General features: G+C 41.2%; 1 protein-coding gene across 3 annotated transcripts in view; it reads left to right on the top strand.

Moving 5' to 3' along the window:
- ALS2 (alsin Rho guanine nucleotide exchange factor ALS2) overlaps positions 1-26,597 on the top strand; it is a 56,018-nt gene that overhangs the window by 7,538 nt on the left and 21,883 nt on the right. The window contains exons 5-17 of one of the 3 annotated variants that reach the window (XM_083350681.1): positions 6,110-6,161; positions 6,282-6,470; positions 8,752-8,920; positions 9,308-9,404; positions 11,134-11,211; positions 11,600-11,782; positions 14,011-14,182; positions 16,500-16,680; positions 18,102-18,167; positions 18,932-19,091; positions 21,556-21,687; positions 21,972-22,100; positions 25,530-25,600. In XM_083350681.1, coding sequence (XP_083206807.1) covers positions 6,110-6,161; positions 6,282-6,470; positions 8,752-8,920; positions 9,308-9,404; positions 11,134-11,211; positions 11,600-11,782; positions 14,011-14,182; positions 16,500-16,680; positions 18,102-18,167; positions 18,932-19,091; positions 21,556-21,687; positions 21,972-22,100; positions 25,530-25,600 — 1,679 coding nt within the window. Of the gene's footprint in view, positions 1-6,109; positions 6,471-8,751; positions 8,921-9,307; positions 9,405-11,133; positions 11,212-11,599; positions 11,783-14,010; positions 14,183-16,499; positions 16,681-18,101; positions 18,168-18,931; positions 19,092-21,555; positions 21,688-21,971; positions 22,101-25,529; positions 25,601-26,597 lie in introns of all 3 variants that reach the window. The other 2 variants (XM_083350682.1, XM_083350680.1) reach the window with 2 other exon arrangements.

Here is a 26,597-nt window from a genome sequence, read left to right as displayed (position 1 = left end):
TTTATTTGCCCATATTTTTCTTCCTTTCTATGTTGTGATATGTGCATGCAAAATTCTTAAAACTTCTCATAAAAGCTCAAGGTCAAAATGGCCAGTAAGAAAAGAATTTCACATAAGGCAGACATGTCAAACACAAGGCCCGGGGGCCGGATGCGGCCCGCGAAGTGGTTTCATGCGGCCTGCGAAGCCATCCTGGAAACAGTGAGGGAACGGCCCCCACTGCCTTGGCCCTGGCCCAGAGACCCTCCTTCTGCCAGAGACCCTCAGATCTGTCCCACTCCTGCCCAGGCCCCCATAGGCACCCTTGATGCGAACGATGTAGAGCTGGCCACGCCCACCCAGTAGGCCATACACACTAGCCACGCCCACCCAGTAGGCCACGCCCACCCAGGCCACACCCACCCGGCCCCGTGAGGGCAACCGCAATGCTGATGTGGCCCTCAATGAAATTGAGTTTGACACCCCTGACATAAGGAGTCCTTGGTGCTCTCTGAGTTTGGTTGTTTTCTTGCAGATGTTTCATTACCCAGTCTAGTAACATCATCAGGGAGTGGGGTTTTGGCCTCTAAAAACATAAATTCCAAGAGACCTGTGGTGGATAGCACATTTATGATCACCATGCTTCCTCAGCTTTGGATAAGACCTTAGAAAATTCCTAGCCATGTTTGTGTAGGTTATTGGAATAATCTCAACACTTTCTTTATGAATCTTTTATTGCAATCTAAGTATGTACAATTAACAAGAAAGTTTCATAGGTTTATATTAGATTACTATACTTTTGCTGTAAATCATTGAGCGGGCTGTTAATAGTTTACTTTAAGCTTTCTTTAAGTTATAAGCAAAACCTATTTTAGTACTGTAAATGGAAACTTCCCTCTAGATAGCTTTATCTTGGAAATCAATATATAATAGGACATAATTTTTATTCTTCAGATTTTGAAAACTGCTGAATGCTAATCAATGCCAAGTAATGCATACAACTGACCTGTGATTTCAGCTTATCAGGAGCTGACAGTGTTGAATGTGTGCTTTTTGCTATTGGCCAAGTTCTCTTCAGATGGATGGTTTATGTAGAGACATGTTTGTTACAGATATTTCATTTTCTCTTAAAATTACCAAAACCATGTAGCAGTGCAGTAAGAAGAATGAATAAAGGACTTCAGATTTTTTTCCCGTTTTTGTAACCTTTATGGAATTTCTGATCATCGTTGTAATTCTCTGTTCGTTCAACATTATGTTAGAACCATTTGGTGGAAATGGGGTATGTAGTGGATTATATCAATGTAAAATGGTCCATATCACATGCTTGCTCATCTGAATTCATTGTCGTTTTTGTAAGGTTGGTGCTGTTTAATTGTCTGTTTTGATTGTCAGGGTAAATCAGAATTATCTAGATCAGGGGTCCCCAATCCCCGGGCCGTGGACCGGTACCGGGCCGTGGCATGCCAGCAACTGGTCCACACAAACAAGCAAAGCCCCATCTGCGGGATGCAGGCAGCACACAAAACCACGCCCCCTCCAGTCCATGGAAAAACCTCTCCCCACGGGAACCGGTCCCTGGTGCCCAAAAGGTTGGGGGCCTCTGATTTAGACGTTGGAATGAACAAGCGTGCTTGGTGCATATGCATCAACTATTCTTTCACATAGGAGCTTCTGAAGTTCAGGATGGTTCTCTTCATGACTTGTTTAGCTTTATGCAGGCAGGAAATTGGTTTCTTCCACATCCAACAAAACGTCTTACTGAACAAACATTAAGTAAAATAACTTGTTTATTCATATCTGCTAGTAGAGAAGCCAAGTGTATCAGTAGGCTCCTCATTCACCGTAAAACCAGAATTTTAAAAGAACCAGATTTCTAAAAGAATTGTAACTGCAAGGTATAGATGTAGCTGTTATAAGTTTTTTTTAATGTAGTTAGTAATTTATATTTTGTGATGAATTCAAAGATCAAAAACTTTGGTACTGTTTGAAATTTTTTTTATTGTTTATATATGTTGCTAAACTTCAAAAATAGTAACTAACTTAATGTTGGGGAATTTCTTTTTTTGTGATTAAGAGACTAGCTTGACAGAGTAGCATAAAGTCACCAAGTCAGACACGACTAAATGGTTAAAACAAGAGACTAGCATTCAACTACAATGTATACCTATGTTAACTCTGTGAAATCTATCAACTACCGTATTTTTCAGACCATAAGACACACCTGACCATAAGACACACCCAGTTTTTAGAGCAGGAAAACAAGAAAAAAAATATTCTGAACCAAATAGTACCTGTATACTAAAACAGGGCTTTTCAACCTTTTCATCCATTGTACCACTTTTAGGACAAGGCAATGTCCGAGTACCACCAGTCGCCCAGCAAGGTGTCAAAAACTTGACACACACCCCCAAAAAAGGAAAAAAATGATAAAGTACAGGTAGTCCTCGACTTACAACAATTCGCTTAGTGACTGTCCAAAGTTACAATGGCACTGAAAAAAGTGACTTATGACCATTTTTCACACTTACGACCATTGCAGCATCCCCAGGGTCATGTGATTTACATTCAGATGCTTGGCAATCGATTCATATATATAATGTCACATTGTTCCAGGGTCATGTGATCACCTTTTGCAACCTTCTGACAAGCAAAGTTAGTGGGGAAACCAGATTCACTTAACAATCATGTTACTAATTTAATTTCTCTCTCTCCTTCTCTTTCTCTCCCTCTCTCCCCCTCCCTCTTTCTCTCTCCTCTCTCTCCCTCTTTTTCTCTCCCTTTCTCTCCCTCCCTCTTTCTCTCCCTATTTTTCTCTTTCCCTCTATTTCTCCCTCTTTCTCTCTCTCCCTCTATTTCCCTCCCTTTCTTTCTCCTTCTCTCTCCCTCTTTCCCTATTTTTCTCTTTCCCTCTATTTCTCCCTCTTTCTCTCCCTCTATTTCCCTCCCTCTCTCTTTCTCTCTCCCTTTCTTTTTCTCCCTCTCTTTCCCTCTCCCTCTTTCTCTCTCTCCCTCTATTTCTCTCCCTTTCTTTCTCCTCTCTCTCTCTCTTTCTCTCCCTCCCTATTTCTCCTCTCTCCCTCTCTTTCTCTCTATTTCTCTCCCTCCCTCTCCCATTGTCCCTTCCTTCTTTTCTTCCTTCTTTCCTTCCTTCCTTTCTTCCTTCCCTCCTCCTTTGTCCTTCCCTCTCCTTGTTAGAGCAGTACCCGCATAGGCGGCCCTGAGGCCCGGCTTTCTCTTGCAGAAAGCAAGCTGAAACTGAGCGAGGGAGATTGCCAGGAACGCGAATCGGCCGATCTCATGCTCCTGCAATATCCCTCGCTCAGTTTCAGCTTCCCTTGCTACAAGAGAAAGCAGGCTGAAACCGAGCGAGGGAGATTGCAGGAGCGCAAGATCGGTGTTTCTCAGCACGTGCCGATTCGTGCTCCTGGCAATCTCCCTTGCTTTCCACTTGCGGAGGTTGGGGCTGGCCATACGGATCACCTTCGGACCATAAGATGCACCCTCATTTTCCCCCCCACTTTTGGGGGGGAAAGTGCGTCTTATGGTCCGAAAAATATGGTAATACGTAAAATCAGAACTGCCCCATTTTGTAAAAGATACCCTGTTTATTTATCTTGTAAAATCTTGATTTTTTTTTTCTAGAAGGAGCTGCATGTGTACAATTAGACAATGTAGAGGCAAGTGGGCAGGACAAATCATGATTTGAATTGGTTTAGGAAAACACTGAAATGAAAAGATGCAGATCTAAAATTTAAAATGCTAGCATTATTTGCATTTATTTTACCATGTTGTATGGTTTATTGTTTGGGGAAAGAGAAATGTACAGTGCTTTGGATGGAATGCAGCATGTGCTGCTCACCTCATAAGTGACCATTTTATTATTGAAATAAACAGAAGTAAAAAGTTAATTGGGAGGATGATTACTTTGGGCTACTTATCCAGACTTAGTACTTTGTTCAACTCTGGCATGTAGACTTACAGTGGTAGTTATTGAAATAATGGCAAACTTTTATACAGAAGGCAACAAGTAGGGAAGTGGAGGGAAGTATGTAGTGGGGTGCCCCAGGGTTCTGTTCTGGGCCCAGTGCTCTTCAACATCTTCATCAATGATTTGGATAAGGGGATAGATAGGGAACTCATCAAATTTGCAGACACCAAGCTGGCAGGAATAGCCAACATTTCAGAAGATAAGCTTAAGATATAGAAGGGTCTTGACAGAGTTGAACATTGGCCATATCCAACAAAATGAAATTCAATGGTGAAAAAAGTAAGGTTCTACATTTAGGCAAAAAAGGCCAAATGCACAGGTATAGTATAGGTCAGGCATGTCAAACTCGCGACGTCTCGGAACTTTTTCCCATTGCCGAAAATGGGATGGGCGCGGTTTCTCCGTGATGCTCCGGCCGATGGGCCGGCAGTTTGACACCCCTGGTATAGGTGGTATCTTGCTCAATAGTAGTAACTGTGAGAGGGATCTCGGAGTCCTAGTGGACAATCACTTCAATATGAGCCAGCAGTGAGCTGCAGCTGCCAAAAGAGCCAACATAGTGCTAGGCTTCATTAACACAGGGATAGAATCAAGATCACGTGAAGTGTTAATACCACTTTATAACGCCTTGGTAATGCCACACTTGGAATACTGCATCCAGTTTTGGTCACTACGATGTAAAAAAGATGTTGAGACTCTAGAAAGAGTTCAGAGAAGAGCAACAAAGATGATTAGGGGACTGGAGGCTAAAACATATAAGGAACGGTTGCTGGAATTGAGTATATCTAGTTTAATGAAGAGAAGGATGAGGGGTGACATGATAGCATTGTTCCAATATCTCAGGGGTTGCCACAAAGAAGAGGGAGTCAGGCTATTCTCCAAAGCACCTGAAGGCAGGACAAGAAGCAATGGATGGAAACTAGAACTAAGGAGAAATTTCCTGACAGTTAGAACAATTAATCAGTGGAACAACCTGTCTCCAGAAGTGGTGAATGCTCCAACACTGGAAGTTTTTACGAAGAGACTGGACAACCATTTGTCTGAAATGGTATAGGGTTCCTGCCTATTATCATTATCATCATCATCATCATCATCATCATTATTATTATTATTATTATTATTATTATTATTATTATTATTATTATTATTATTATTATTCATCACACAGTCAGCCAGATGTTCAGACTGGATTTGGCATTTTTGTCTACCTATCGAGTCCTTACCAAGGACCTGGGATAGGCAGAAGTGGATGTTTGATGGTATTACAGATATCGTCGCAGGATGGAAGCAGTTCCTAGTAAGGCCGCCTTTTGCAATTGACTAATGGCAAATTTGTCAATGCCAATGGTGTTCAAGTGGTGCTCCAGTTGTTTTGGGATTGCACCCAAGGCGCCTATTACTATTGGTACTACCCTTGCTTGCCTTTGCCACAGTCTTTCTATTTCTCTTTGTAGGTCTTTGTATTTTGTTATCTTCTCCAGTTCTTTCTCTTGTATTCTGCTGTCTCCAGGCACTCCCACGTCCACTATCCAGACTTTTTTGTCTTATTGACAATTGTTAAGTCCGGGGTGTTATGTTGCAGGTGCTTGTCTGTTTGAATTCTGAAGTCCCAGAGCAGTTTAACTTTATCATTTTCTATGACTTTCTCTATTTTATGATCCCACCAGTTCTTGCTTACAGGCAAATGATATTTCTTGCAGATCTTCCAATGCACCATTGTTGCTACTTTGTCATGCCGCCGCTTGTAGTCAGTCTGTGCCATCTTCTTGCAGCAGCTTACCAGGTGCTCCACTATTTCCTCAGCTTCTTTGCATAGGCAGCACTTACTGTTTGTTGCTGTCTTCTCAATTTTGACTTTGTGTGCATTTGTCTTTAAGGCTTGGTTGTTGTTGTTATATTATTAATTTCAGTGCCCTTGATTCAGTTTTTCTGAATATGACTGAGCAAAGATTTCTGCTATCTTTTAAAAAATCTGGTCACAGGTCACTTTTCTTAAACTTGTGGTGCAGCTAAGACACTTAAATAACTCATCTTCAGTATCAGTTGTATGCATTTGTAATAAAACAAGGTGTCTTGAACTATCTAAAGTTGGCCTATATGCTCTAACAGATTTCTTGGATTTGCTTACTGTATTTCTAGCAGTCTCAAGAAGAGGATCATCTCGTTTGCCTCCCCGGTCCGCCTCTTCCAGGTACATCTGCCCTTAATAGTCTAGTAATTTCTTGTGCATCTGCTGTTGGTGTAAGAGTAGCTGCTACATATGAAGCCGGAGCCTCATCTCTGAAGAAGGTAATGAACTTCTATGGCCCAGTTGCAGGTTGCACAGAATCCCCACCTAGTGGAAGTTCTCCAGTCCTTGATGGAATGAAAGACACTCGAGAAGAGCAGGTCAAGCTGGAATCAATGCAAGGCAAAAAAAGCTCCAGCTTGGTAGATATTAGAGAAGAGGAATCTGAAGGAATCTGTCGAAGACTTTCCTTGCCTGGTTTGCTCTCCCAAGGTGAGATGCTCAGTTGATCTCCAGGATTTTTATTCCTGGATGTTAACATCTAAATTCACCAAGGTGTAAAGAATGTACAGGCTTCTGATGGCAGATTGTGTTATATGTCAGCCCTTCGGTATAAACCCTTGTTTTGGAAGTGGATCCTAAGATTAGAAGACTGGGAAGACTAAAAGACACTGTTACCTCTTTGTATGTGATTTTGAAGATAGGCTATTAGGAGCATTGTTAATAAAAACAATTATTTTTAGACACTTTATTTTGTAAATGTTTTTAAAGCACATATGTAACAAAAATGTTATTCTTCAGCAGAGTAAATATTTTCAAACTGTTTATATTTTAAAAAGACAGTTTCTCAAATTCCTTTTTTCTATTGCTTATATGTACATGCTTGCCCATCTGCAGGGACCTATCCCATGTAGAAATGAGATGTGTCTTAAATCTCTCTTTTTAATTCATCCCTTGCACAATGCATGCCTCCTAAAGCACAAGTGTGTCCTTTTGAGTCAAAGAGAATATGAATGACCTTTTAACATTCAATATGGTAGCCTTGCCACTTCATAGTTGCCTCTTATCTAATGCTAGAATGCTTGATTTCTAGAAAAGCATTGTTTGTCCAGGTGACTGTTTTTTTCTGGGAATTGATGTAGTCCTAAGGCAGAGAGGCAAACATTAATCTCACATTGTTTTGTACAATATTTTTCACTTGCAGAGCTATTGCAAATATGTGTCTAATTGTATTTTTAATTAAAAATTGGTCAGGTCCAGATTCAAGTAAATAACACTTCTAAACATGAATATTCTGATACTAATACCAAGATATTTTTTTGATAAAATACGTTCATTGTGAGTTTACTACATTCCCTAATGTTTTCCTTTATTCTCAAGTAGATAGGTGGGTACCTTCTGTTACAATTTAGTAAGTGGGCAGACATTTTAATAAATCATTCAACCAATAATTTTTACCCCTTGGCACAGGTTTCCTTTCTTTTGGCAAAAAGGGGCTTTCAGAAACAAGCCATAATAAAGCAAATTGTCCAGTAGATAGCATTGTGCATGTCTTCTGTTAGACTCTGTAACCATATTCTATATTGTAAATATTAGTTTAATTAAAAGAATTATTATAGAAAATTGGCATGACTGCATCCTAACCTCCAGCATCTTTTTTATTTTCAAAAATAGTTGGGCTCATTTGAAAAAAATAAAATGGATTGCCGTAGCTGCATTTGTAAGGATTGTGTCCAGCTGCCCTAAAAAAACAGAAGTACCTTGAGGTGGTAGGGAGAATTTGGAGGACTAGAACAAATGACAAGGAACTAACTCATCAGTTTGTCATCTGGTAAATAGGTGTCTTGTGACTGGCCACACCCACCAGTGAATGGGCAAACTCCTCCCAGTTATACTACACATTCCAAAATACTGCCTATGTGGAAATAAAGCTGCTGCTATAGCTACAGTTTGTCTTTCAGTGGCTACCAAGTCTTAGCTGCAAAGTTCTAGATAGCAAGAGTTTTCTGTATCTTTCTGCTGCCATCTGGTCACATTTTTGCACCTCAAGCCTCATAGCCCTAAACTCAGTGCTTTTTTTGTAAAAAAAAAAAAAAAAAAAAGGAAAGTGCTGGAATTCACACACGTCATACAACCCACCTTGCCTACCCTACAAGGTTCCATCCCAAAAAGGTGCCGGAATTCCATTCTGGGTGTTCTATGACAAAAAAAGCCCTGCCTAAACTTATATGTTCCAGTAGACACCTAATGAAAACATCCATCATTCCTTTTTTTTGGGGGGGGGGGGAGAGGAGGGGTTACTTTTGTTTTTAGACTAGCTAATTGGATTCCAGTTTAGGGTCAAATGAGTATAAGTTGCAGACTAATTGCAAAATTCTCTCTCTATGAAGACTTCTTAGAAAGGAATATTATGTCTTCCGTCAGATAAGAATTTTGTTCTTCAAAAAAGCAATAGCAGTTTTATAAAAATTATATGTACTCTGAACGACTGAAATGCCTAGCACCACAGATTTTAAGATTTTTTGAGAAGAAGGGGAATTAATTAACATCATGAAGCTGAATGGCATTCCTCTTTTATTTCAAAGTAGATTGAAAAGATACATCATGCTTCTAGCAAATTGCCTAGATGACGGTCTCAGTATAATACTTAGCATTTAGACCCGCTAAAAAGACTGTGAATCTGCTATTTAAGGATTAGCCAATAATATATTTGAACAAAAGATATAGATAATTTCTGTGCTGTAACCATTTATCCTTGCTCCCCTTATTAAAGTTTCTCCAAGGCTTTTGAGGAAAGTAGGACGAGCCAAAATGAGAACAGTTGCCCTGACACCTACATACAGTGGTGAAGCTGATGCGCTTCTTCCATCTCTGCAAACTGAGGTGTGGAGCTGGGGGAAAGGAAAAAATGGGCAACTGGGACACGGTGATGTCTTGCCAAGGTGAGAGTTTAGAGAGAAAAGCTTTTCTTTGCTAGGAAACAGTAATTCCCTGTCATAGTCCTCTTTGTTCATCTGTGATGGGGTGTGATTTGTGGGGCTTATTGGAAGTGCCACACAGGATTGAAAGCAGGAGAAATCTCTCTATCCATGCTTGATGTTTGCTCACACAACACTAAATATAACCTGCTTTAAATTGTCTCCATATGTTTTCACTGTGTAATGACTGGTTCAATATATGTGGGCCATCTTGATCATAACAAAACAATTTGTCTTCCGTTATTGGCCTTGTATTTTGGATAAAGTTGATCATTGTATTCCTGTGAAAAGTACTCTGTGCAGATTTCTTCTGTAAGTTGAGGATCTTGATTTCATTTTGTGGGTTTGCAGGCTCCAACCATTGTGTGTAAAAAGTCTTGATGGTAAGGAAGTAATTCATTTGTCTGCTGGTGGCCATCATTCCTTGGCACTCACAGCTAAATCGCAGGTAGGAAAATAAATGCTTATCTCACATCTGCAGCTTCACTCATTAGATCAAACTGTGTGTTTTATGTGTCTCGCTCCATATTCAGATTTCCTTTCAACATTATGTTTTCAGTATTGATACCTTTTGTATAGATACTTTTATAAATGTTTACGTGAACTGAGACGGAAAGCATGCCTATTGATGGCCAGAATCTGAATAAAGAGATGATTCTCATTCTAGTTTGTCTTTTCCAGCTGTAGGAGATTTCTAGCTGCCTGGGCTGGTTAGGGTTTAATTCTTCTTATCTGGATGATTAAGCATTGATGGGATTATAAGAGTGAAATTATGTATTTCTGTATTTATATCCTTCCTTTTATTCAGGAGCACAAGGTGGCATATATAAGAGTGTCCTCTTATTTTTTGCCACAATAATCTGAGGGGGCCCTGAGCTGAGAGAGCTAAAGTTTTGAACAACAGTTTAAAACAAGTTAATCTGCCTCTTAATTCCCCAAAGAGGCAGGTCGTCCTGAACAAGAGTGATGGCAGCATTGTATTGCAAAGACACAAAGACTGGTGGAAAGGTAGTGATGATTGATTGGCCTTATCATAATGATATAAGTCGAACGTGAGCTTATGTTCACGTCCAGCCTCTTTCGTTCATTTTTTCCCCCTTTTTTGGCCATAATTGTGCTGGGTATCTCTTCTGCCATTTCCTGTCCCGGAGTAAATCAGAGAGCATTTCTGGATTATTTTATTTATTTATTTATTTATTTATTATTTTAATTCCATTTATATCCCGCCCTTCTCCGAAGACTCAGGGCGGCTTACAAGCTTAGCAGCAGCCTTCATTCTCTGTATATGCCTGCTTATTAGGGCTTTCACACACACCCCCAAGCGGCATTATTACAAAGTCAGCTTAATTGCCCCCAACAATCTGGGTCCTCAGATTGTTAGTAGGATTAGTTAGTAGGAAGACACTATTCTGGGATAATCGTATCTAGCAACTTTGCTACTCAGAATTTCAGTATTCAGCAAAACTTATCTGATTGTTTGGTAATTCCTCAAACATATCAGATTCATAAGGAGTCTGGGCCTACCACCTTGAGGAAATTAGGAGTGCTCGTGCCTCAAATGACCAGAAAATGATCATATTTTGAGAAAGGACTGCTGGAAATGTTCTCCACCTTCAGATAAGGAGCAACCTGGTTAAGGCACCAAACTGGAAAGCCGGAGACCTTGAGTTCACGTCCTTGAAAGCCAGCTGGGTGATTTTGGGCCAGTTACTGTCTCTCAGTCCAATTCACCTCGCAGGGTTGTTGTTCTGGGAAAAATACAAGGAAGGTATATTGGATGTGTCCACTGCCTTGAGTTATTTGTAAAAATAATTAAGGTGGGATATAAATAAAGAATAAACAAATTATGAGAGTAATGTAGATCCAATTTAGGGCCACCATTTTATGATTTAGACTAGTTATGGCATGGGAAAAGTCTATGCTAACCCTGAATTGCTGGGCTATTGCCAGCCACCCCACCAGGGCATCGTGGCTCAAATCCCCCAGAGCAGAAACTACTAGGAATCAACCAAAATCCCAGATATGAGATTGAGAAGCCCAACACATCTGAAAGTTGCTGCTATGGAAGGCTATTTCAGATGGACTTTTTTTTAGTTTGCTATACTCTTGTTTATTTTACTTTAACATAGGTTACATTAAAGTGGCTTTTCTCTCTACTTTTCCATAATTTTCTGCAGGTATATGCATGGGGCAATAATGCTTATGGACAGCTAAGTCATTTAAATTCTCCAACCACCATCCCTCGTCTGGCAAAGGTAATTTTGATTGTCATGAACTTCTTTTCAGAATAATTATTTGTAATTTCAACTTACATCACCACATTTTGTTTTTTAAAAATTTGCCAATACCTTGGTTCGAAAAAGGACAGGTGTGAAGACATTTCAACTGGGCTTTCCATGGTTTCAAAGATCCTGCTGCTCCCCCAACTATAGAAATCTTGGACTTTAAAACTAAGTGTTGCTTTTAGGTTGAGAGTAGCATTTTTCCAAATGCCAGTTGTAGGGATTAAATTAGCAGTTAAACAGTTTAAAGCAAGCACTCAAGAGACATCTGTCTGGATCTTGTTGTAGATTAAAAGCGGTCTTACCCTGATTTAGCAAAATTGTTCTTATGTTCCTAAATTACATTTTTATATCTTTCTAGATATGTGATGACAACAGAATTTGGAATATAGCAGCAGGTCCAGATTATTCCTTATTCCTAGCAGACGGAGAAGATTTTCAGCCTTCATTATATTATAGTGGCCGAGAAGAAAAAGAAGAGGATGGTGTTTCATCTGAAAACAACTGCCTAAAGTGTCCAACACTGTTGCTAAACTGTAGTAAGGTATGTATTACCTTTTGGTTGATTTCCTAAAAAGCTTTAGAACATAGGTGTGTGATATGTAGTCTCAGGAATGTAACGTGTAATCTTTCATTCCATTGACCATGGAAAATGATTTCCAGTGGAACCCAACCCCCAGCAGAATACACTTGCTTAGTCCCAGACACGGGACTAACAGAGAGAGAGAGAGAGCCTGTGGCCTAGGGGTTAAAACAACTGCTTAAGACGCAGTCGGCCCAGGTTTGAATCTCAGAAGGGTATGGCTGACTGATGAGAACAAATACCGGTAAGTTTGAAATGATCATATCGGTCTCCCTTTGTTAGCAAGCCAAAAGATTTACACACACACACACACACACACACACAGAGAGAGAGAGAGAGAGAGAGATTGCTCAAAAAAATAAAGGGAACACTTAAACAACACAATGTGCTGTATTTAATAGTAGGATGTCTTATTTTCTGTTCCCTTTATTTTATTTATATATATATATATATATATATATATATATATATATATATATATATATATATATATATATATATATATTCATGTTTTGTAAGGCATTTGTTTCAATTTACTGGCTTCTTTATATAGTACTGTTATTTGCCTTGAAACTACATATAGTCCTCTGATTATGTCCATTCATTTAGTGACTATTCAGAATTATGGCAGTGCTGAAAATGGGTGTATAACCAGCCCCCACTGCCCTGAACTTCTGGTCATTATAGCCCTCCCCCCACTGTCATGTGATCACAATCCAGGTGCTTTGACGCCTGGCTTGCAATTACAACATCACAGAGAGCTTTAGTCTGCACTGGGCCTCGCCAGTGGTCCCCCACCCTCTCCCAGCCTCCCTTGATCTGTGCTATGGCTGCGTTGAACCTCCAAAGCCCTCCCTGTCCTCTATCGTGTGTCTGTACCAGGCCTCCCCCAGCTTCCACCACTCCCCCTGCAGCACCCTTGCCTTCCTTATCTGGAGCTCCTGCCACTTCCTGTCAAATAACCGATACATGTTAGCTTGCTAGCAACCAGGATTGCCATCACTAAGCAGTGCAGTCACATAATGTTGCACTTTAAACAGCATTACGTAGTTCCAATCATCCTCCCATTCTTAATTGCCATCATAATCCAAGGACTACCTGTAAATCATAAACTAATGAACATCCTCTTCCACTTTTTTCTTTTCCTCTTACATTTGAGTTTGGTGTAAATGTTCTGATTTGTCAAACAGTGGTTTTGTGTAACATTTACTGAGGGAACATGTGCCCATTCTTGCTTTATAGAGTACATACTGTAAAACTTACTGTCTAAATTTGATATAAGAAATAGACAAGAGCTTTATTACAAGCTTATTTGTAGTATGGCATATAAAGTAGGATGGGGAACCAAAAACATTATGGAAAAGGATGGTTTTGGAATGAAATGTAGAGGAAGTGTGAGACGCAAATAATCAGGAACAGGAGTTTAGTTGAAAGAACTTCAAGTTTATTACATGCTACCTATACACAAGAATCTGATCTACTAATAATCAAATCAAATTGGCTCTGGATAAGAGTCAACAGAATTCATGGAGAGCTGGACTTAGGTCTCTTATGGGAGCAGAGCAACTCCAAATTGATTACCCGTTTGACCCTGCCCCGACCCTGCTCAGCCTGGTCATCACCTACAGAAAGTAAGTGAGATCCTTGGTGCTTTCTGAGCTTGGTTGTTTTCTCGCAGATGTTTTATTACCTGAACTAGGTAACATCATCAGAGCACCACCTCATTTCAACTCTTTAGTTACAAATATTCTCTTTTATTGGTAATAAGTGAATATGTAAAGTAGGTTCAAGGACAACAGTAAAAAAACAGAGGGAGTAAAGTCTTGTGAAAGAGCTTAATTGATATCTTTGAACATCACTGGAATCTGATTTCACAAGCCACACTATCTATGCCAAGCCTGGGTATTTAAGGATACAATCAAAGAAAAAGAATGCAGGTACAGCTTACTATTATTGCTGAATCTGGTCAAGAAAATGCCTCAAGTATTACTATTGCATAGGGTACACATGCCATGATTTAGAAACAAGGCTATATATAGAAAGTAATGTTGTGTGTGCATGCCCAAGAATTTATTTCTCTTGACCAAGTGGTAAAATAGAAGAGGCAAATGTCTACCAGGACATAAAGTAGGGCTGACCTTTTGTCTTGAGACATTTTTTTCAAAATAATGTCTTGTCTTTTCTTCTAGCTAGGGTATATTAGCAATGTGACCACAGGTGGGAAAAACTGTTTGGCTTTGGTGGACAAAAACATTATGGGTTACATCGCAAGTCTTCATGAGTTGGCTTCGACAGAGAGACAATTCTACTCTAAACTGAGTTCTATAAAATCTCAAGTTCTCCGACCACTCTTGGGATTTGGTAAGAGGTGTTTTTATTGCACTGTTTTCAGTTTCTGATTTCTAAAAATCACAAGATGCAATTTTTTTCTTTTCTTTTTGTTTCTTTACTTGGACAGGAATGCCCACTGTGTTTTTGTCTTCTGTTTTGCTCTGTATTAAGACCACCTCCTCAGTCACATATTTTGCTAGAGGAAAGACTTTGGGTTGGGCCAAATCAGGAAACAAACAGAGCAAGCAGTATAGGAATGCTGTTATTGTTGCAGAGTATAATAACTGAAATTTGAAAGCTTGCCTGAGTTTCCCTTATACCAAGCATACGTAAGACTGGGCTATTTTGAGTTTCCTTCTCACATTTTTCTCTTTCCCAGCTGATGGAGAATTTGGAGGGTTCGTGATGGAGTCCCATGTACAACATTTTTGAATGCTAAAGTCCCATAATTCCTCACACTCTCTCCTTCCTCATTCTCCATCACACAACCTGACCAAATGTTTCCATTTTCCAAATTAATATGCATAAGTATGAAAAGTATACAGGTCTCACCCTGACAGGCAAGGGTGTATTCCCTCAGAGGCTCATCTTGCATCTGTGGGACTCAAGAGTGGCACACCCACCACTGATACACACAAATAAACAAGGCAGCAATCTCTCACAGAGGCATCTCTTGACCCCATCTTCTCAAGGACAGTGAGGTGGTAATCTCCTGCAGAGGCATCTCTCAGCCACCCAGGCTCATAGTCAAGCTGCAGGGTATTCTGTGCACCTCCTGCATTTATGTCCTTGGATACACATTCTTACTACTAGGGTCTTCTGGAGTAGCATCCAAAATATTTGCAGAAACCCAAAAGAAAAAGGTAACAATTTTGTAACTTAAGCTCCTCAATGTGAGGTATTTGGTTTTTGCTGCAAAAACCCAAATCTAGCTTCTCATGTATCTAGAGCAGGGGTCTTCAAACTTGGCCCTTTTATGACTTGTGGACTTCAACTCCCAGAATTCCTCAGCCAGCGTGCCTGGTGAGGAATTCTGGGAGTTGAAGTCCACAAGTCATAAAAGGGCCAAGTTTGAAGACCCCTGATCTAGAGTATCTTGGTTCTTTTGCCAATTTGTAGCAATATTTGACACCGATATTTCCATCATTGGTACTAGAGATTAAAACACATTATACTGAAATACACACTGGTTTATTCACAGTAGTAGAGACAAATAATATGTACCATCTAGTTCTCAGTGACCCAGCAAAGATAAGTCTAAAAAGGGTGGGGTTACAGTCCTTTATAGGTTTATGCAAATTAAAATATTATTTGATTAGATACAGCAGCCAGAAATGTTATTGACTATAGAACATTATGTATCTAGTGAGTTCAGTAAGACTATTAGGATGTCTATGACAACGAGGCAGGACTACAAAGAGAGTGGGGTTTTGAAATTACCTCAGGTGCAGTATCCATTAATGTAATTTCCTTCATGGAAATTCCTTCTTGTTTTCTTTCCCAGAGCCCTCTTTAACTTTCAGAATCTTTTCTCAGCTTATTATAATGAATTAGGCTTTCTAAATGTTCTTGTGGCTGAGCTGACCTTTTTAGATACCTTGAAAACGTGTTTTTGTAGTATGGTTAGGTGCTCATTTTGGCATGAAACAATTGAACCAATGCTTCTTTTTCCTTAGGAAGATGCATTGGGTTAGGGGAGGGGTCTTCAAACTTGGCCCTTTTATGACTTGTGGACTTCTGGGATTTGAAGTCCACAAGTCATAAAAGGGCCAAGTTTGAAGACCCCTGGGTTAAGGGCTTTTTAGTCTTCATATGTCAGAGTTCTCATTTCTCTTCCCTTAACAGCTGTTGCCTACCTTCATCAAAGTACATTCCTCTCCATAGACTCAGACTGAATTTCCCATTGCAGTAAATAAGTCATTCTGTGAATTATTTAAAATGTTCAGTTCTTTCAGCTGAGCTTTGTTGTCCAGCTGACATTTTTATTTTTCCCCGCACTCCATAGCTAACTTCAATCCTTCATTCATGACCAACCTTCTTAAAAAATGCTCCTTACAAATTTTGCTTACTAGCCTCATACCTAGCAAATTATTTGTGTCCTGACTTGTATGCATGAGGAGCTAAACTCCCATAGTGCGTTGTAAAAGGTCCTTGATGATTAAGAATTCATAACTGTAATTAAATAAAGATGTATTTACTAATTGCTAGTTAATGAGAATCTTTGAAAATAGTTTTAAAAGTATAATTTTGAGAGCTTAGACTAATTCTTCCTTCTGATATATTGAATTGGCAATGTTTCCACCATGCATTTCAACTATATCAACTATGTGCACTTGTTGGGTTACAGATAATTTAGGTACAGCATCTACCATTCAATTGCTGCAGGAAATGGCAAGTACATTCAGCAAACTATGCTACCTGATTGGTCAGCATGGAGCCTCTTTGACCAGCTTTCTTCAAGGATTAAAAGAGGCAAAGAATCTGGTGATCCTGAAGCATTCAAATCTGTTTTTGGAAAGCTATACTGAGTAAGGATTTTTTTTATTTTAGTTTTAATTTGTGGGTCTTTATTATACTGGACAAGCGCTAGCTCTTCGGCTTTCAAATGGAGATGAGCACTGGTCCCTAGAGTTGGAAACGACTAACACGCATGTGCGGGGGAACCTTTACCTTTATTATACTGGGTAAAGCTGCCTCTGAAAACAGAACAAATTCTAAAGAAAACCTGACATACAGAAAGAGTTTTCAAACATTGTACTTACTGTTTTTTGAATTGCTGACTTGTACTGTAAGATTAAGTTGAAGAATGATTGAAAAAATCATCACCACTCCTTTAGATGGCTTGGGTCCGGGATATCTGAGGGAACACCTGCTGCCGGCATCAAGTTCCCTTCGTCCTGTGCGCTCCCACAGGGAGGGCCTTCTCAGGGTGCCGCCAGTAAAAGATTGCCGCCGGATAACACCCAGGGGGAGGGCCTTCTCTGTGGGCGCGCCTGCCCTCTGGAACCAGCTGCCTGCGGAGCTTAGGACTGCCCCCGACCTTCGTTCATTTCGCCAGGACCTGAAGACCTGGCTCTTCGAGCTCCCCGGCCCAGGCTGAGAGTTTTTAATTGGGGTTTTTATATTTTTTTCAGGGATTTAATTTAATCTTTTTAATTGTTTTTAATTTTTGTATCAATGTTTTAAGTACCCTGTAAACCGCCCTGAGTCCTTCGGGAAAGGGCGGTATATAAATTCAATAAATTCAATAAAAAAATAAATAGATTGGCAGGCAAGAAGCAGAATTCTTGAAACTGTCCTCAGTTGACTTACTTTCATGACCGTATTAGCACTGTATTAGCATTTTTGATGATCAAATGTAAAGTATGCCCTGCTGTAAATACAGGGGTATATTAAATCTGTTAGCCAATAACCTTTAAGAATACAATTCATAGATTCATGCTGTGATATATCTTTCATTTTAGTGTAATATGCAAATGACTACTATGTTATCCTATTGACATATGCCTCTGACAGAACCACTACTAGGAAAAATAGATCTTTATTACCTGTTCCATTACTTTAAGCTTTTTCGTAAAAATCTTGTAAGGCATGAAGCAATGCTGCTTTGCTTTCTTCTGCACAGCGCTTATGATGTGGGAAACTCCAGGCCAGAGGGGAGAGTTTGAGTTTGAATAGTAAAACTGTACTGCTGTACTTGGGGGAGGGAGGGGACGGGACAACCAACATGTAGAGGTATCAAAATTTGGGCATGGAGTTCCTTGTTACCAAAGCGAGAGGGAACTCTACTACCAGAATCCAGCGATATAAATGTGTAGAAATGCTAAAGGTTGTGGGGTCAGAGATTAGGCAGAAAGAGTTTCACTTCTTGATTTTTTTATTTGACAGATTCATGAGGATATTTTAAATCCATAAGAATATTCACTTTTCTTCCGATGTTCTGCTTTAGGTACTGTGCTTCCTTGACAAACTTTTTGGTAATGGGAGGATTTTCAGTACTCTCCAAGCCAGCAGTGTAAGTGCACATTTTCATGCAGTTGTTTGATTTATTGTTGCACTAATGAATGATTAAAATCATGGTAAAGGTCAAGCTTGTACATTGTAGAGTATTCCTTTGATTACTCAGATGATGCCTTACTTACTTATGGTATAAAAGAGAGGGAGGGAGAGAAAATCTGTCAGGTTTTCAAGATTCTGTAATACTCTAAAACTAGAGTTCCAGTCGTTCTTGTGATGTCTTTCCAATATTTTTGGTGAATATTGTATCAGCGCATATCCCATTCTTTTGAATTAATTCATTATAAAAATGTCGCTCAAAATTTAGTAGGCTTCTTCCATTTATGGGGAATGGGGAGGCTTGGTCACATGGAGTCCTGTGAAAATTTCTCTTGAAAAAAAATAGAATATATGCATCTTTATATTAATTGACAATGTAATTTGAAATTTAAAAAGCAGTTAAGGTCTGCATTTCATTTCTAGTATAACAGCTGCTCCTAAATTTGGTCTGAATTGTATGGAAATCATTTCTTTGTTGGTAAATGCAAGTTTTTCTATCATTTTAAAAATTATTTTAATGAAATGCTTCATGGACATTAAACTTGTATGTATCATATTTTTCTATTAATCATGTTTGCAATTGTATGTATGTATGTATGTATGTATTTATTTATTTATTTATTTATTTATTAAAAAAGCTCTTCCCTAAATAATCGATTTCATTTCTTTTCTTTAAATACTGAGTACTGTTGAGACATAATACGTATTTACCTTTACCTGTAGGGATTTCTTAGGCAAAAACCAAGCATTACTTCAAGATCTGTCAGAGACAAACGAGGTTTATCCATTAATAGAGCTGCTAAATGCTCTGTTTTTCTTGCCAATCAGACGACTTCATAATTATGCTAGAGTTTTACTAAAGCTTGCTACCTGTTTTGAAGTGGTAAGTTGTTGAGTATAAAAGTTTTTTTCATATTGTGAAAGTTTTTCTAACTAGGTTATCATTTACTATTTGTTTTTAATTCTATAATCTGCCTCACAATAGCTAAAGCATGCATTTAAATACATCCTTTCTAATTAAATGTTTATCTTTTACTGTGTGTTTGTGAATGAGCATAGTATCAGTTGTTAAAATACACAAATAGTATACATTATTTTTAAGGCAATGCTTTTAGCATTTATAGTATTCTGTCAGAGCAAGAAAAGTTTTCTGATGTTAGAATACTGAAAACATATTCTTGGGATTAGGTACTTGTTTGCATAGTTCTGCATTCTTTAGTTTAGTCATGGTAAGATGGATAATCTTCATTTAATATATTCCTAGCTATGGATGCGGTGGCTCAGTGGGTTAGGACGCTGAGCTTGTCGATCAGAAGGTCGGCAGTTTGGCGGGTCGAATCCCGAGTGCCGCGTAGCAGAGTGAGCACCTGTTACTCGTCCCAGTTTCTGCCAACCTAGCAGTTCGAAAGCGCGTAAAAATGCAAGTAGAAAAATAGGGACCACTCCGGTGGGAAGGTAACAGCGTTCCGTGCGCCTTTGGCGTCCAGTCATGCCGTCCACATGACCACGGAGACGTCCTCGGACAAGCGCTGGCTCTTCGGCTTTGGAACGGAGATGAGCACCGGCCCCTAGAGTCGGAAACGACTAGCACGCATGTGCGGGGGAACCTTTACCTTTTTAGCTATGGAATTGCCTATAAACTCAAAAATGGCTTATTATTGAAACATTCTGGGAATTTTTTTATGTTGTGTAAGTGTTCAGTATAAGATCATGGAATACTGTCCAGTAACCATTTTCTTGAAATAATCCCCTTAACAGAATGGAAGATTGCATTCCGACAACTGGATGGAAGCTATTAATAATATTGGCAGCTGTAAATTCAGCTGTTGTCATATGTATATAGTTTGGTGTCATAGAGTTTTTCCATCAGCAAAATGAGGACTCTTAGCAAAAGTATAACAGCAGTGTTTCTCAACCATGACAGCTTTAAGATGCGTGGACTTCAACTTCCAGAATTCCTTAGCCAGCACTCTGACTGGGGATTTCTGGGAATTGAAGTTGACATATATTAAACTTAGGGTTAGGTCAGCAAAAATTAAGTTTAGCAGGCCACAGTTAGTGGGCATGATAAAGTAGACAAATTCTTATGTGGATAAATTCTGAATGAATTTACCTGTTGTTTGGGAAAGGGATTCAAACTGGTTGCTACTTCATCTAAAAAAATGGATAAGTTTCTTCACATGTGTTAAATTCTGGATGCAGAAGAGATGGCAGTGGATTTCTTGGAGGAGGGAAAACTTTTGGAATTTAGCAGAACTTCAGACTTCACAGGGACCCTTTGCTTCACAACAGTCTGTTAAACTGAGATTTTACTCTAATGCTACAGGTTTAGTGGTGGGATTCAGCCGGTTCACACTACTTCGGCAGAACTGGTAACTAACTTTTTGTTGCCCAGGCCCAGAATGGACTTCTGGAAGCGGCATCCACACACACACACAACCAGTTGTTCACATATTTGAATCCCACCGCTGTACAGGTTGCACATAAATTTGCTACATGGAACTTGAAAACAAGGGCTGCAACATTTAGGTTACCCTTAAGCCTCTTTAGAAAATAGAGCTGATCTTCTTAGGTGGCAGCTAAAAAAATTACTTGGCTGTAAATCATGCTGAAACCAGCAGACTTTATGAACCCCAAAGATGTTTCCAGAATATTACAAATGGTAATTATAAAATTTCTGTAAAGCTGAGGTCAACCCCTGGTGATTTCACAGACATATTATGTGGGTTTCCTTGGCAGCACTAAAAAAAATGGCTTGCCACTGCCTACTTCCCCCCCACCCCACCCCATTGCAGACTTGTTTACATCTCTAGAATTCTTGGAAATCTCCCTTCCAAGTACTAACTGGCTGCTCTGTTTTCTTCTGATCCTAGACAAGACTGCTAAATGCTGCCACCTGCTGGGGCAAAAATTGTGTACTGTACAGACTTTTTAAGTATACTGTAAATACTGCTAACATCCTGACTTTAGTAGATTGAAAGCCTTTTATTAATTGATGTAATATGTCACTATAGCTCCAGTATTATGGAAGGTAAATTTATTTAGATTTAGATTTAGATTAGATTTAGATTTTATTAGATTTATATACCGCCCTTTCCCGAAGGACTCGGGGTGGTTTACAGGGCATTTTAAAATCATATCAATATAAAATACAAAGTTAAAAGAGAATTAAAAGATTAAATTATCCCTGAAAATAAAACCCCAGTTAATTTATCCAGCTGTTCTAACTTCACTGATGTATTAAATACAGATTTTTCTAATACTACAATACAAAGTAATTTATATCAAAATACTGGGGTGGCCTTGCGGAATATTAGTCAGTCTTCATTTCTTCTCTTTCTCTGTAGACATCTCCAGAATATCAAAGCCTTCATGATTCCAGCTCTTCTTATGAATCTCTGGCTGTCCATCTCAGTAGGAAACGAAAAGAAGCTGAATATACCCTGGGTTTCTGGAAAACGTTTCCTGGGAAAATGACAGTACGTTTCTCTATTAGGAGCTGATATTATTTACTAGCACAAATTGTAATACTTTCTGTTTCTACTTTCTGTTTCTACTTTTAACAAGCATCTTGCTAATTATGCTTCGTTATTATATACGTTATATTATTATATTTATTATAATATGTTAAAATATTGTATATTATATTATATCTAATATTTATAATGTTTAAATGCAAATAAATTCAGCCCTGCATTGCAAATTCCTAGCGTGAATTGCCTTACCTATTGTTAAATTGTCTTGTGTTTCTTTTCAATTGTAGGATTCCTTGAGGAAACCTGAGCGGCGACTAATCTGCGAAAGCAGCAATCGAGGATTGTCACTGCAACATGCTGGGAGATTTTCAGTTAATTGGTTTATCCTCTTCAATGATGCCTTAGTCCATGCTCAGGTCTGTGCTGGGAAGGACGGGGCAGTCCTCTCCCCCTAGTGCAGGGGTAGGCAACCTCGGCTCTTTTATGACTCATGGACTTCAATTCCCAGAATTCCTGAGGAATTCCTCAGGAATTCTGGGAGTTGAAGTCCATGAGTCATAAAAGAGCCGAGGTTGCCTACCCCTGCCCTAGTGCAAGAGAAGCTTTCAAGTTGAAAGCATGCTTATTTATACAGCACGTCTGTTCCATCTATGCTGTATTAGCTACACATCTTGCTTATCTGAATCTGGGTGGTGCACATAACAAAAACTCAACAGTCAAAATTAAAGTAACCAAACTATTAAAATACAATTAAAACAGCTAAGACTATAATAAAACAAAAACACAGAAGACTGCCTTTCAGAACTTTCACATCCCCAGGCCTCATCACACAACCAGGTTTTGAGGGCCTTCCAGAAGGTCAGTGAGGTCAGTGAGGATGTTCCAAAGGATGGGGGCATAGAAAAGGCTCTTCATCTGCAAGATAAAACTCCTAGGCAGATGGGACCCACAACGCTTGCCTCCTGGCCAACTAAATGTATCTGTAAATCTATCTGTATCCCCAATAGAGAAATATTCAGTATCTGTAGAAGAACATATAGGAAAGTAGTTGGGGGTCTTCTATGTTGTCGCTAAAATTGTTCTGCCTGGCATGAGGTAAGATTTTTCTATTTTCTGGAATAATATAACATGAATATAGGCTAGTTCACAGGTCGGCAACCTGCGGCTCCGGAGCCGCATGCGGCTCTTTGAGCCGTCTCTTGCGGCTCCCAGCCGCCCGGTGCGCGCGCACCTCTTCCAACGGGCAGTGGTGCGCGCGCACCTCTCCAAATGGAGAGTGGCACCGCCCGTTTGGAGAGGTGCACGCGCACCTCCCCGAATGGGCGGAGGTGCGCGCGCACCTCCCCAAACCTTTGGAGAGGTGCGCGCGTACCTCCGCGCGAATGGGCAGCGGTGCCGCTCTTTGAGGAAGCTGCCGCGGCCCGTCTGTGAAGCTGCCGAAAGCGGCAGCTTAGCAGACGGGCCGCGGCAGCTTCCGCAAAGAGCGGCGCCCCTGCCCATTCTGAGAGGTGCGCGCGCACCTCTCCGAACGACCGGAGGTGCGCGCGCACTTTGGGGAGGTGCGCGCGCACCTCCCCGCGAACGGGCAGCGGTGCCGCTCTTTCAGGAAGCTGCTGCTTTCGTAAACTGCCGTAAACTGAACGCCCACGCAGCCTTCTCCCCCGAGGTGCGCAAATGGCGGCCGAGGCGCTCCGACGGGCCGGCGAGCGAGCGGGCGGCCTTGGGTCTCCGCCCCACTCCGGGGCTCACCTTCACGCGGCTCACGCTGGCCTCGAGCCGCAGCTGTTGCACCACTTTCTTCATAGCGGCTACGTTGGAGGCGCCGGACATGGCCCCCTCCCTCACTCACTCCCTCACGCCACTTCACTCCGAGCGACGCCGAACCCGTAAAAACGCCGCCGCTGGCAACGGGGTGGGGCGGGGGAGGTTGTGTTTTTTTTTTTTTTTTGCTTCTCGGAACTTTCGGACAAGTTTCCGGCGCTTGGAAAACTCCCCCGCCTATAGACTCTCGAGACGGGCGGGAGTTGGGAGTGGTGGCGGGGGGGGGGGAGGGGGGAGGAAAGACTCGTGCGCAGCAGCGCGCGCTGGCGGGCTCCCTGCGCAAACTCGGCCGGGCGCTTCCCCCCCCCGAAGCGGAAGTCGAAGTTGCCCGTTGGAAATTAAGTTTGAGAAGCTGAGCGGGCGGGGCTTCCCGTCCCGTCTCGAGCGGCAGGAGAGGAGAGGAGGCCGGCGGGGGGTGGGGGGAGGGGCAGCCGCGCAACGAACTTTCCTCAGTTTCCTCGCTAAAGTCCCTTGGGGCGTCGGCCGCGTGTCGTCGGTCCGGAAGGCAGGCTTTGTACTGCTGCAACAGTTGGGGGACGTAACTGCTGGGAAAACAACAACAACGACAACTCCACGCTTTCGGCAGCTTCCTTAAAGAGCGGCGCCGCTGCCCCTTCGCACGGAGGTACGCGCGCACCTCCCCAAAGGTTTGGGGAGGTGCGCGCGCAACTCCGGTCGTTCGGAGAGGTGCGCGCGCACCTCTCGGAATGGGCAGGGGCGCCGCTCTTTGCGGAAGCTGCCGCGGCCCGTCTGCTAAGCTGCCGCTTTCGGCAGCTTCACAGACGGGCCGCGGCGGGCTTCCTGAAAGAGCGGCACCGCTGCCCATTCGCGCGGAGGTACGCGCGCACCTCCGGTCGTTCGGAGAGGTGCGCGCGCACCTCTCGGAATGGGCAGGGGCGCCGCTCTTTGAGGAAGCTGCCACGGCCCGTCTGCAAAGCTGCCGAAAGCGGCAGCTTTGCAGACGGGCCGTCGCCATCGGGCAACCGGGAACCGGTTCCATCTCATTTTTAAAAAAATGGCAGCCGCGTGCGTCCGCGCATGCGCAAAAAACCTTTTTGCGCATGCGCGTGCATGGACACGCACGCGGCTCCCTCTTTTTTTAATTTGTGATGGAACCGGTTCCCAGTGGCTCTTTTTCTTTTTTAGGTTGCCGACCCCTGGGCTAGTTCATTCGTTTGTAGCTTTCCAAACACAGTTCAAAAATAGATTTTGTTTTCCTTTCCTCCCTCTCTTCCCTCTGAATGCTTTTTAATATCCAGTCCAGTTATTTGGATCTTCTAAATTGTGAGTAATTTATCACAAAAGAGAAACCAAATGCTGCTTCTGCTTTTCTCCCCCTCATCTTTGTCAATTGCTGTTAATCAGGCATGTTAAGAATAGAGGACATCATTGAATTATGGATCACGAGTTTTTCTTTGTACAGATACGGTAATGCACAGGTTGCAATGCAACCTGAATGTCACAGTCAAACTAGAGTTTGTTTAATATGGCTGTCTCTCTCACCTGAGGGATTCCGGGCAACAAACAGAATTTAAAATTAAACCAACAATTAAAAAAGTTTCAGGAACAATCCCCCAAATAATCTTAAAGCAAGAAAAGACCGCTAAGAATAAAACCTCAAAGCGGTTACTAACCATTCAATGCCTCAACAGTGAAGCAGGTCTTGGCTGCTTTCCAGAGGGCCAAGTGTGGGAACAGTCTAATCTTAAGGGGGGGAGGTGTTCCAGCAGCCAGGTGCCACAATGTTTTGGGTCCCATAAGATGGTATTTCTTAATCAAAGGAACCCAGAGTGTCTTCTTCTCCTACACATGTAGGAGGGCTGGTAGAGAGAAACAGGCTTTAAGATATCCTGATCCCATACCACAAAGGGTTTTTACAGGTAACAACCAGCACCTTGAATTGTACCCAGAAGCTTTTTGAAAGTCAAAGCCCAACAAAAACCGTGGACTGAACCCTTATATTATGGGCATAATCATAATATGAAGACTGACCTTTTCTTTTTTTTTCTCTTTTTGTTTTATAGTTCTCAACTCACCATATTTTTTCCTTGTCTACCCTGTGGGTAGAAACTGTTTCAGAAGAGTCTGGTAATATGTAAGTATTTTTCAGCTACCTTATATTAATTTTTATTTATTTTTTTTATTTTTGTTAAAATTTATATACCGCTCTTCTCCCGAAGGACTCAGGGCGGTGAACAGGGCAAGAATAAAAATACAAAGTTACAAAAATTAAAAAAGGATTAAATATATGCCCACTAAAAACAGTAAATACAATTTTAAAACCCCAATAAAAACAACAATAAAAAACCCCACCAATCCCCCATCAGGCCAGGCCGGCTTGTTCGAATAAGAATGTTTTTAGATCGCGACGAAAGGAGCGAAGATCGGGCGCCATCCGGAGCTCAACCGGTAACTGATTCCATAGCTCCGGGGCGCCCACAGAGAAGGATCTCCCCCTGGGGGCCACCAATCGACATTCTCTGACCGGAGGCACCCTGAGGAGGCCCTCTCTGTGGGAACGCACAGGGCGCAGGGAAGTAGACGCCGGCAGCAGGTGTTCCCTAAGGTACTCCGGACCCCTGCCATGTAGGGCCTTAAACACCATTACTAGTACCTTGAATCTCACCCGGAAGACAACTGGCAACCAATGCAGCTCACGGAGCAGAGGTGTAACATGGGAGTATCGGGAGACTCCCAACACAACTCTCGCGGCTGCATTCTGTACCAGTTGGAGCCTCCGGGTGGTCTACTTAACAAATTATTGATTCTTTTAAAACTTATTTTGCGGCCCATCTCTGTTTGCTCTTGAACCTGCTTTCATACTCATAGTAGAATTTAAATTCTTATAGTTATGAATCTGGCCCTTTTTAGGCTTGTATCAACTGACACAACAACTGTTAATATGGGCTTTTAAGTGTAAACGTGCTGCGTCTATGAAACAGTCTAATGTACACTTCAGATGTAAAAGTATTTAGTTTTATATAATCTGCAGGTAGTCCATGACTTAAAAGTTTGTTTAGTGACTGTTCAAAGTTACAAAGGCACTGAATGAAATGACTTATGACTGTTTTTCATACAACCATTGCAGCATC

The sequence above is a fragment of the Vipera ursinii genome (assembly GCF_947247035.1).
Source record: "Vipera ursinii genome assembly, chromosome: 1".
Taxonomy (NCBI): Eukaryota; Metazoa; Chordata; class Lepidosauria; order Squamata; family Viperidae; genus Vipera; species Vipera ursinii.
This window is presented reverse-complemented; position numbering and strand designations above follow the sequence as displayed.